Source organism: Styela clava, chromosome 8 (genome assembly GCF_964204865.1).
Source record: "Styela clava chromosome 8, kaStyClav1.hap1.2, whole genome shotgun sequence".
In the NCBI taxonomy this organism is placed as follows: domain Eukaryota; kingdom Metazoa; phylum Chordata; class Ascidiacea; order Stolidobranchia; family Styelidae; genus Styela; species Styela clava.
Window position 1 is genome coordinate 2492682 of NC_135257.1, and position 12413 is coordinate 2505094.

The 12413-nt window shown below is 35.2% G+C and overlaps 2 protein-coding genes across 2 annotated transcripts; one reads left to right on the forward strand and one right to left on the reverse strand.

Annotated features, from left to right (window-relative positions):
- Positions 1 to 129: 129 nt before the first annotated feature.
- On the reverse strand, positions 130 to 2784 carry LOC120345466 (acetyl-coenzyme A synthetase 2-like, mitochondrial). The gene has a single exon (XM_039414923.2). It carries the CDS (start codon positions 2576 to 2578, stop codon positions 530 to 532), a length of 2049 nt encoding a protein of 682 aa, XP_039270857.2. The 5' UTR covers positions 2579 to 2784; the 3' UTR covers positions 130 to 529.
- Positions 2785 to 9265: 6481 nt separating this feature from the next.
- On the forward strand, positions 9266 to 12386 carry LOC120346285 (uncharacterized). Its single transcript, XM_039415989.2, has 6 exons — positions 9266 to 9492; positions 9804 to 9940; positions 10719 to 10801; positions 11050 to 11127; positions 11374 to 11460; positions 12175 to 12386. Exons 2-6 carry the CDS (start codon positions 9915 to 9917, stop codon positions 12312 to 12314), a joined length of 414 nt encoding a protein of 137 aa, XP_039271923.2. The 5' UTR covers positions 9266 to 9492; positions 9804 to 9914; the 3' UTR covers positions 12315 to 12386.
- Positions 12387 to 12413: the final 27 nt, after the last annotated feature.

Consider the following 12413-nt stretch of genomic DNA (forward strand, 5'->3'; position numbering starts at 1 on the left):
GCTATGCTACTGAGTAATCGTCATTGACATGGGGGTATGCATAAATAAATCATCTGGCAAGTTCTGACGTGCAGGAATTTTTTTAACCTACTTCCCCAAAGAAAATAAGTGTGGATTGTTTGTCACATGCTATATAGGCCACTTGTGATGGATGTATTTAAGATTAAGTATATTAAAGCTGCACATTTAAAAGAAATGGTACACACATGAAAAGATCGTTTGTTCCAAGCAATAAAATAAATGCAATGAAATTTATAACACCGTTGGCTAATATTTGACAATTCCTTAGTGAAGATGTGATTTCAATGAGTTGAGGTATGACAATAGATAACACAAGCGATTCGGGGCTGACATGATAAAGAGAAATTAAATATAGCACATGTATTTAATATGGAAGTGTTTAATTTATAGAATCTATTGAATATATACAAAATTGATTGATTGCTCATTAATGATACGTAAAACAATTATTAGAAGTGAAAAATGAATTGCAACAACCCAATGTTTTGATAATAAAATAACACAATATTTAGGTTTTTAAAATTTTTCTCGATGCAACAAGTTTTTTCACCACAGATGGATCAGCCAACGTACTGACATCACCAAGATTATCAGTGTCCTCCACTGCTATCTTTCTCAATATCCTGCGCATTATTTTCCCTGATCTTGTTTTAGGAAGTCCATCTGTGACGATAAAAATATCAGGTATTGCAAATGAAGATATTTTCTCCTTTATCATTTGTTTTAACTCCTTTTCCAAATCCTCAGCCGAAATATTTTGATTCTCTTTCAATGTCAAGAATGCGAATGGAGCCTCTCCTTTTATATCATGAGGGTAACCAACAACTGCAGATTCTGCAACTGCATGATGTTCATCAATAACATCTTCCACTTCAGCAGTTCCGAGTCTGTGTCCACTTACATTGATCACATCATCCATGCGACCAGTTATCTGATAATTACCATCAGCTGTTCGATTAGCACCATCTCCAGAAAAATATAACCCAGGATAAGGTTTATAATAAGTTTCTATAAATCTGTTATGATCACCAAGAATGGTTCGAGCCATACCTGGCCATGGATATTTTATACAACAAGCACCAGAAACTGAATTCCCTTGAATCTCTGTCTTGGATTCATCAAGTAAAGCGGGCTGAATACCATAAAATGGTCGCATTGGCATAGCGGGTTCAATTGCATCATCCACCCCAGAAGGTCTGGGAGTTATCATAATCCCACCGGTCTCAGTTTGCCACCATGTATCCACAACAGTACACCTATTCTCTCCAACAACAGAGAGATACCACTCCCATGCCTCATGATTTATTGGCTCACCCACACTTCCTAGAACTCGCAGAGAAGATCTATCATATTTCTTAACCCACGAGTCTCCGTGTTTCAAAAGCAAACGAATGGCAGTTGGCGCTCCATAAAATTGTGTTAGTTTAATTCTTTGAACCATGTCCCAATATCTTCCTGGATCTGGATATGTTGGAGTGCTTTCAAATAGAACTGTTGTAGTGCCATTACTCAGAGGGCCATAAACTACATAACTATGTCCCGTTATCCATCCAATGTCAGCAACACACCCAAAAATGTCGCCTTCTTGTATGTCAAAAACAAATTTGCTTGTGACAGTAGCGTAAAGTAGATATCCTGCCTGGCTGTGAACAATTCCCTTAGGTTTTCCAGTACTCCCGGATGTGTATAATGTAAACAGCCAATCTTCACTATCCATAGACACTGGTTCGCACCATGAATTTTCATTAACAATTGCTTCATCAAAGTCAATGTCTTTTTCACTCATTGGTACATTAGCTCCAGTTCTCTTGCTGACAAGGACTGTTTGTACACTTGGGCATGTTTTGACTGCATCATCTACAGTCCTTTTCAATTCAATAACTTTCCCACCTCGTACACCTTGGTCAGTGGTTATAACCATTTTCGAGCTTGAACTTTGAATTCTTTGTGCAAGTGCCTCTGCACTGAATCCAGCAAAAACAACATTGTGAACAGCACCTATTCGTGCGCATGCTAGCATTGTTGCCACTGCAGTTGGTGAGACGGGCATGTAAATTGTTACACAATCTCCTTTCTTTATTCCTTGAGCCATCAAGCAATTTGCAATCCTGCAAACCATGGATAGAAGTTCTTTGTATGAAACACTTTCAACTTCATTTGGCTGGTCTTTTTCCCAAATTAATGCCAACTTATCTGGTGTCTCATTTGCATGTCTGTCAACACAATTATAGCTGACATTGAGTTTACCGTCTGCGAACCACTTTATTTTTCCCTCATGCATATTACATTCTGAAACTCTTGTGAATGGTTGGTCCCAATGTAGTCGAGACTTGGCAAGTTCTCCCCAAAACATGTCTGAATGCGCAATACTGAATTTGTACAAATCTTCGTATGTATTTATGTTGGGGAAATTTGCAGCTTCAGGCATATCTGTTGATAAGAAACTCTTGTGCCTTTTACCAATTGGAGGAATGGCAAGTTTAGTATTCCACTTGCCGTTGATTCGACATCTCCCCAATATAACAGAAAAGAAAGAATGTTTTGATCTTGACCACATACTGCCATTAATCTCCAATGTACTGGATCGCTAATACAGTAATATGAAACAAGGACGCGACCACTACGCATATAGCAGCAGTCAGCAAGCGCGTCTCTAATTTGCAGAGTCGATTGCGTCGATAGCATTGTGGAAAATTCCCCTAACCGCGCACCACATTCCGAAGAATTAGAAGGTTGGGACAGCTGGTACTGTGAAAACCAACACTTTTCGGTTCGCGTGCCAAAATCGGCTAAATTCAATAACAAAATTATTCAGCTTCCCTATCGAAATTTGTGAAAACATACTACTGACATTTTTAAAGGTATATGTGAAGAGGAAGAGCCTTGAGGAAATGAGAAAATGAGTCTGGTTCTTACGTCATAACATATTTCTTTGTAGCCATTTGTCATAAAAGAACTGAAGAGTTCAATTATATTAAATAACGAACTGTTAACATACGAAAGCAAACACCAATTTCCATCGGATGATACTTTTTAAAGGGGAAAGTTCTTGTTTCTGAGGCTTCGTTCGCGTTCCAGATAGCCGTGCTTGTGTGAGTTTGGCACGCGTATCAATGGTTGCCCACTCCTGGTCTATATAATTTACTACCAACATCCCAGAATTGACATCTGGCGTCATGTGTCCCGGGCTGGGCTAAGGATGTATGGATGTTGTTTGTATATTAAACCACTTATCACCTTTTCCGCAATGCCCAATCTAGCAATCAGTGTAGTTTTTCATGGCTTGGTTTTTCTTAAAGCTTTCATGGCTTCATGAGTATGACTATCGTCGCAAATTTATTACATTCCACTCCCCACATTATCTTTGCATGAGGTTGTAGGTATTGGTCATTATCAACGTAATTGTTGAAAGAGAGTACAACAGCCCGAAAGTTTATTACTATCGTGTATTTTGTTTTTTAAATTGGGCCCAAGCCTCATTTAATTGGGCTTGTGTTTTTGTGTGCGTGCTGGTGGGCAGGCACATGAGATACTTCATGTTTTAAACTTTTTTGTAGGTTTTGCTTGCCCTCCAGAATTCTCCATTTTAAATTTAGGTTTGTTATGGAGTTTTCGAAATAAACTATCTATCTATCTATCTTCTAGTTTAATCCAAGTTTAGTGTCAGGTGTTGTCAATTACCCAGTGAGTTGAAGTCGAGTCATAACAACTTGAAACAAGGTTTTCAACGTCACTGAAGAATGCTGCTGGAAATTATCACTCATCGGATAAGGTGATTGGTCATAACGATTTCAATATTAGGACTACTATATTTTTGGTGTTTTTCACGTAATCCAGATCATCAAAATATAGACTACTAGTACTGTTATGGTTTTACTGGTCGTAGTTCTGATCTGACCATCAAAACAAGAGAGCAATGCTCAAATATATGGACATGCAGAACAATTCCCCAAAAGTCATATGCGGTGACTCACCAATACATGTATCGGGGTACTGTGACGGTACAGGGACTGTCATAGTTATTTTATGCAATATGCAGGGAAATGAGATACTTTGGAGTGATACCACGGGGAACGGAACACATGTTTGCTTCTGAGATACAAAGGTGCAACACCTTGCTTGTCGAATTTTTGTGGCGATCTTCACTATCATGGGCATTGTATTAGATGTTCCTGGGGACGGATATAACAGAATCAGAATACTCTTCATAATCACATGCGTACTAATTGCCTCAACAATGATTTTGATAACAGGCTAAATGAGCATTCGAACGATCTGATATATCCGAGTCACTACTGTAAGATAACACCAAGTACGGCGCTATCCGCATATTTACCATTCCATTTCTCAAATCTTAGCAAAGCAAGGATTCCGTTACGAACCACCGTCGTTCGATGGCACGTGATCAAAAGAACATAAGGTGGAGGGCCAGCATATGCGTCCGCAGAACGTTCGATGACTTCATAGCAAACAAAAACAAATCTCACAGAGCTAACATTGCATTGCTAGCAATTTTGTTTTGTGATTTGGCACATACCCCTGTGTTATTTTACCATCCTCATCTAGTTATTTGGGCTGGGACGTATTTTTTGTTCGCATGTAGGTGACTCTCCAACGAGATAGCCTACGTTTCAGAACTTCGTAGACGGAAATGCGGGTAGTGATTCGGAGAAAGCTGCGCCAGTAGGTGACTAAATGTGTTTGCTATGCTTGTTTTTATTAAATATCTCAAATTGAACCAATGGATGACAATGAGCCAAATCATAATATCACTTGTAGCCCATCACAAATAGAGCTGCTATCTACGAATAATTGTAGTGCACCTGTTTAGAAACTCTGGTTTATTTGAGTAATGATGAAATTCCCCATTTCAAACATCCCGTTTGTTCGATCAATCAAGAGACCGTACCCTTATGTGGTTTATTTTATTTTCACATAAGTGTAGCTATTATCCATTAAAAATAATCACAACCAACAGTAAATAAAAAAACTTTTACGAACAATTTTAGATTTTTTAACTGGTATATATAGACGATATATATATACATCGGCCGTTTACTGCCGATATGATATATCGGCAAATACACAACATCGAGCCGATATAACGGTTGAGCTCTAATCCTGGAGGAGTGTGACAGTAAAGATTCAAGCTTCCAGTCTCAACGTGAATCAAAGTACCAAAGGATACAAGTCACAACTGTAGTTTGAAATTTTACCGCTACCTAGTAGTCTACCTCAGAGTGGTTCATGGTTGCTAGGTTGAAGGACCGCAAAAACTTTTGAGGAGGTCTCGCGGGCCGCAAGTCGGAGAAAACCCAAAAGTGATCGAAATATCGCGAGTTTACGTACTTTTAATTTAATAAACAACGAGAGTTTACCGTTCCAATCAGACAATTATTATGTTGCATGGGTGGCGTTCTTTTAAAGAAGATATATAAAGCCTTCAGTTATTTAAAAATAATTCCCTAAAATTAACGTTGTATTTTCCGCATCTCGCGTTTGATGTCGCTTCAAATTAAAATCTTTCGTAACAGATATTACTTGAAATCAAACCAGACCCTGTTTGATGGGCAAGGAAATACGTTTCCGCCGTGTTTTCCTTATGCCACTTTTTTTGTGACAATCATTTTATTACGACTTGTTATATTTGAGTAATTTCAAACTTGCAGGGTGAGCAAGCTTAGTGACATAACCCCAAGTCCGTCTAAGTTGGTATTTCGGGACCTTGCTGAAAAAAAAAGTTAAGGATTGCGGATTGCGAGGCGTTAAGTCGGCTCTGCGTTTCGTCACTACTGTCACATGGCCCACGCTTGAAAACAGGAGGAGTGTTTTTACTAAAATAAAGGCACAAAGCGTTAGAAAAAAGGGTTTGAATTTTGGGATTCCAAACCCAGTTGGAATATCTAAGAAAAAACTCAGAAACGCTCTGCTATTAAATACAAACATACGCTAAAATCGTTCTGTGGGCCGCACAGAATGTATCAGCATGACAGGGTTTGGACCACCCTGATCTACCTTATCAAAAAACTCCCGACTTCGCTGACCCCTAGATCGTTAAAATGCGATCGTGGAACCACCACATTGTGCAAATAGTTCATTGGTCCAATTGTTGAGAAGAAAAGAATTTTTTTTAAAACAAAAATGCAGCAACAAAGAGAATACTAGAAAGAAAAAACAACAACAATTTTACAAAACGACTCATAGGCCCATTTCGTGTCCAATAAATAAGTTTCAGTGTTTATTTTTGAAGACAAAAAAAAATAATCGAACATTTTGAAGTTTGAGTTGTCTGATGAACTCGTAATATTTCAAATAAACACCGATAAACTATATAAAATTCTTCTATAAAAATTTCTGCGGTGCCCCTCTTTGCTGGTGCCCGTGCTTATATTGTTTAATGGTTAATCCGTCGCTGATTGGACCAAAACACTGTGATGATGTTTTGTGACTTATGCATGTATTTTTGACCAAAGTTGCAGATTAGTCAACAGACTATACCGCACCATCTTCATAATCACCTTCAATATTCATTGTAAGTGATTTCAAAGAAAACCGTGTATATGGAAAAACAAAAGGCTGTAAATCAATTCCAAAAAGCTTCTAAATAAACGCAAACCAGAAAAAAAAAACGACAAAAAGAAAAATAAGTGCACGTCCTTGTATATCTTGCGAGAAAGTTTATTGTGAAGCTTTAAGACATCTCTGTATAATTCATAAAGATGAACCGACAGTAAGCATAATTTTGTCTCTCCTCAACAACTTAATCTAGTGGGCATATCCACATTCGTATACATACTTTTCATGCATTTTTACTATTTAATTATAAATTCAAAATAACGAACATGTTTTCGTGTTCCGAGTTGGTGCAAATATTTTATATAAATTGTGCAAAGATTATAAATTGATATTGGGGTTCAATAATTTCATGTTGATCGCCTGTATAGTTGACTGTATAATCACTATACTTAAGCGCCCTGATAGGTAGACATTTGAGTTATAATTGGTGTAATGTTTCTCATATCAATTGACATGGCAAAATTTTGTTTCGCATTTATAGGACCCACTGAAATCGTCACTTAATTGAGCATTTGAAATGTTATCGATATTTTTTCAGAATTTCGTGTTTTAATTACATATCTTCGGAAATGGTCGGATGGTTGAAATTTTTTTACTATTGCCATTCCAAAGTATCATTTTGCATTTACATGACAGTCATCGGATAGGTGAACATTTGAGATAAATGTTGAGCAATTTTCCATAACATCAAAATATGATTAGCATTTCAAAATTTCGTATTTTAATTATATTTTACACACTTAAATGGTCGAATAAGTTAACATTTGAGATATATTTTGTGTAAGATTTCTCAATATGATTTCAGAATTTTGTTTCAATAGTTGTATGCCACACTTAGATGGTCGGATAGGTGGACATTTGAGATATACTTTGTATAATGTATCTCGATATGATTTCAGAGTTTTATTTTAAATTTTTTGTTTGCCATACTTGAATAGCCGGATAGGTGGACATTTGAAATATATATTTTGTGTAATGTTTCTCAATATGATTTCAGAATTTTCATTTCAATTCTTGTATGCCACACTTAGATGGTCGGATAGGTGGACATTTGAGATAGACTTTCTATAATGTTTCTCAATATGATTTCAGAGTTTTTAATTTGATTGTTTTATGCCACACTTACGTGGTCGGAAAGGTGGACATTTGAGATATACTTTGTGTAATGTTTCTCAATATGATTTCAGAGTTTTCATTTTGATTGTTTTATGCCACACTTACGTGGTCGGAAAGGTGGACATTTGAGATATACTTGGTATAATGTTTCTCAATATGATTTCAGAGTTTTCATTTTGATTGTTTTATGCCACACTTAGGTAAATACCCAGTGACTTTTTATATATTCCTCGCGATTTTGACCATATACAATAATGTACCCCATTTGAGCGAATGGGCTAAAAAAAGCTCCGAATTGGTCGACAGCGAATCGACTACCCTGTTTCCCCGAAAATAAGACCCAGCATGAATATTCTAAATAATTTTAATATGAGCCCTCCCCTTAAAATAAGACCTAGTCGATAACCAATTTTTTTTTGACCTGGGCGATAGCAAGAAATCTTTCCTACTCGTTTTAAAGGAATTAATAATCTATGTTAAGCAGTTATTTTAAATAAAAACGAGTTATTTATAAGTAAATGGATATCGTTTTCCATATTTTGTATATTTGAAAACCTCGTAATTCTCGAGATGAAAATTAAAGACATCCCATGAAAATAAGCCCTAGTGGTATTTTTCGAGAGAAAATTGAAATAAGACACTGTCATATTTTCGGGGAAACACGGTATATCTTGAACGGATGTTATTACTTGTGTGAAGTTTTGTCAGTGCGTAGCTCACTATATGCTACAGAAAACGAGGCCCAATTGCAGCCAAAACTAGCATGTAACCGCAATGCACCTAATAAATGCATCTCGTATATATATAAATGAAAAATACGTTAATGGCTCAGGAGGGTTTTCGAATAAAGAGTCACAATATACCAATGTTAAATATTTTCGTCGAACAATAGCATGACATATGAGTGAATACCTAGAAAAGTTAATGAGTTTTACTCGTTATAGTAATCAAGTATTTATGACCAGAACATACTAGGAATTATGGAACCACAGTTCTTTTTACTAGTTGTTACTTTTCCGTTCTTTACATTTTATACTTCACTAACACACGTAGCTTCGATCAATGGAATGCTATTTTTTAAATACAATACACTCGTGCGTGAGATTGCCGTTTATAGAAGGAGCTTGTCAAGTTGTCATTAAGATTGTTGGGAAATATTTTCAACTAACAGGTTGAGTGGAAATAGTTTACTTTGCATTTGTTTTTCGCTTTTTCAAGCTTTCAATTATTTTATTGGTTTTCAAAACACAAAAGTCTTGAAAGTTCAAATGATTTGGTATTAATATTTACACCTTAGATTTAGAATATCAGTATACTTGTTCTGCTTATTAATCTGTTTGGGAGATTATTCAAAGCTACGTCACGGAAGCAGGTCAAACACTAATTTCTGTTCTGATGAATATACACAATCGTTTAATCCATTAATCGCTAGATTTGTCTCACTTAATTGTTCGTAAAAAATAGGTCGCTTCAAAATAAGGTCGGCAAATACTCTTCCAGTAGAGTAGACTATAAAAATGAATTAACTGTGTTCTTTCCCAGATTAAACCTATCAGCCTAGTCGTGTTGACATTGATAACGAATGTTCGATTTAGTATCAATGCTCAACTTACCCATTTTGGATGAAACAAAATTTTTTTAACTAAATTTATTTTATAGCTTCATTATCTAAGAGTCATGAGAAATTTAAATATTTTTCTCTTGTTATGTGCGTTATTTGGAATGGCATTTTCAAAGTTTTGTCCAAGGATAGGACTAGAAGACGTTGATTGGGTAAAGGTAAGTGATATGTGATAGTAGTAAACAAATTTATTTTTCTTTCAGTTGCAATGCATGATCATATAGAAAACAATGAAAAATCATATAGAAAACAATTTCATAAGCATTTAGATTCGATTTCACAGGGTATACCAAGCCAAGGTACTCCACTTCTCATTGTTACTCAAATATAAATAATAATGCTGACGCCATGTATATCTAACGACATGTATATTTGATCTGATAATGTTTACACTTATGACAAAACGTTTCTCAATATCAAATGGTTTTTATTATTTACTATAAAGATTTTGAATCCATAATATTTTCAGTTTAGTTAACTCGAGGCAACATGGTATGATGTAATTGACAATCCGCAGTACGAATACCTAATTGATTGTTGGGATTGGAAGAGTTTTGTAGCAATTGGAGATGGATTTGCAATGAATGCAACTATGTATGCCCAAGGGTATGTCCTTACGTTTAAAAAAAATATTTTTGGACCAAAATCCCGTTTCGATTATCATAATGTTTATGTATATATTGTGGTAACTATGTTTCTTTCGGCTATTTTCGGTCGTCAAGTTGCATATTAGACAGAATTAATATTAATAATGACCGATTAGTTGTTCACTTCGTTGTTGTGGCATTATGTTTTGTATCTTCCTAGTCAAGAGTGTTGCTGAAATCGTTATCTTGATTTACGATGTACAGTTCCTACAACTAAACTAAAACGACAAATACGCATATTTATGGTATATTAACATTTAAAACGACAATGCCAGTATAGATATATTTTAAATATGTATGTGTAAACATGTCTTTGCACGTTGATTTGAACATGCGTTTCTCTGTAACAAACGCTTGAACATGGTAGCAAAATATGACTAATCGCGCGAAATTATTTTCTATCTAGTTAATAATATACGATCGGCATCACCGACATGCCCAAACACACCCTCTCAACAATTGTGGAACGCTCAGCGATATCCGCATGGTAACAATCTAAATTGTAGCAATTCTATGGTTAGTTTAAGATTTCACGTTTCTAGCTGAATATGCTGAGAAAAGAAATGGCATGGCATCATAGGACTTATAATGTCCGATTTCAATATTTTTTGAAGAATTTGTAATGTTTTGCCGGAATCAAGAGAAAGCGTCGGCTATCCGTTTCAATCATAAGACTTGATGGTGTCATTTTACTGCAATCATTTTAATATTGCCACATTTTATTTTCATGTTCACAGTCGACCGGTAGAGAAACATTTAGATGTTTACCTGCATTTCATTCCCAACGAAGATGGAATTTATTCCGTCAACCAGGCTCACAGTAATTTATTTTTTTTTAATTCAAATAAAAGTAAAACACTTGGCGTAATTATAGCATATTGCACGAGAAAATTTTATACTCATAAGTGAATATATATTATGATGCCTAGTTTGATCTGAACAACCCCACGCTCCTCGAGTAAACTCTTTTTTTCCTTACATATATCATAAATCGTAATACGTTTCACATGAGAGCAATATAGTATTTAACAAAGCGATATATTTATATTCGATCTGCTTCTTGTTTAGAATCAGCATACGCCAGTAGAGTTAAAGAATCCATTACTCATAAAGCTGATGAAGAAATGCTGAAGGCCGCTGATGTTGGCAAGCACTTTTTATTTTTTTTATTACTTCATGTTCAGTATGTTTTACGTAGAATAATGCACTTCAATGGAGCGAGAGTTGAGCCCAAAAAATGAAATAAAATATCCCGTTCACGCATTCGACTGTTCGAGTTCCGTTCTGTTCAAATACATTTCTCATATATACTATGCAATTTTTATTTAACAATACATTTGATATTTTATTTATTCGTATACGTTGTCATGTAATAATGCCTTTTTTATTCAGTTGCTGACATCATTTTCTCGGCAAAATACTTCTTTGTAACAAACTACAAAACCTATTTCATTGTTGCACAATGCGATCCAGAAGAAGGTGATGTGGATATTTAATAATTATACTTATATGTAGACTCATTTTTTTTATTTTTTGTAATGTATACAGTGTGTTCCCTTTCTAGAAAATCCAATAACCATCAAATTTGGGGGTTTAATAAGATTTGTATATCCATAATATTGGTATGAATAATAATGAATAAGCGCCCATTGTTTACAAAGCAATCAACCGAAATTTTACCAATCTTTTATGTATTTGACGCTCATGAAAAATAAGACAAAAAGAGTAAGAGTAGACTATAAATTTATTTCTACTTTACTTGGCTACTTACTATTATACACAGTTCATTATCTTATATTTGAGTAAAAACGGCAATCGCGACAACGACATATTTGTCCTTTTTCGTGGGTAATGAAATGTTAGATAGGTTACTCATTGAATTAATATATTTTACTAGTCTTCAAGTCTTGAGGAGTTGGTTAGTAAGATTATTGATTAGGCAAAAAACTTGTATTAATATGGTGTAAGTTAAACACGATTATAAATAACGGCAATCGCGACAACGACATATTTGTCCTTTTTTCGTGGGTAATGAAATATTAGATAGGTTACTCATTGAATTAATATATTTTACTAGTCTTCAAGTCTCGAAGAGTTGGTTAGTAAGATTATTGATTAGGCAAAAAACTTGTATTAATATGGTGTAAGTTGAACACGATTATAAATAACGGCAAACGCGTTCTTAAATTTCAGGTATGGCCATTTTTGTTAAAAATAGAAGAGTACGACCAAATGGCCAGGATATTTTGAATGTATGGAATTTACTGATCGAAAACGAGGAAATTCCTAGAGAAGACATGGTCTTCAAGCAAACGTGCATCAACAGAAATTAAAATCGTGAAGGATACTACGTTACATTATCACGACGTGTGCGTGATTTTTTTGAATAAATTCTCGCTGATTTACGTTTTATGTACCCTTCCATTCAAGTA

Coding starts and splice junctions, on each gene's coding strand:
- LOC120345466 (XM_039414923.2), bottom strand. CDS start 2,578: ATGTGGTCAAGATCAAAACATTCTTTCTTTTCTGTTATATTGGGGAGA.
- LOC120346285 (XM_039415989.2), top strand. CDS start 9,915: ATGAATGCAACTATGTATGCCCAAGG. Junction 9,941..10,718: donor GCAACTATGTATGCCCAAGG/GTATGTCCTTAC, acceptor TCATGTTCACAG/TCGACCGGTAGAGAAACATT. Junction 11,128..11,373: donor GCTGAAGGCCGCTGATGTTG/GCAAGCACTTTT, acceptor TTTTTTATTCAG/TTGCTGACATCATTTTCTCG.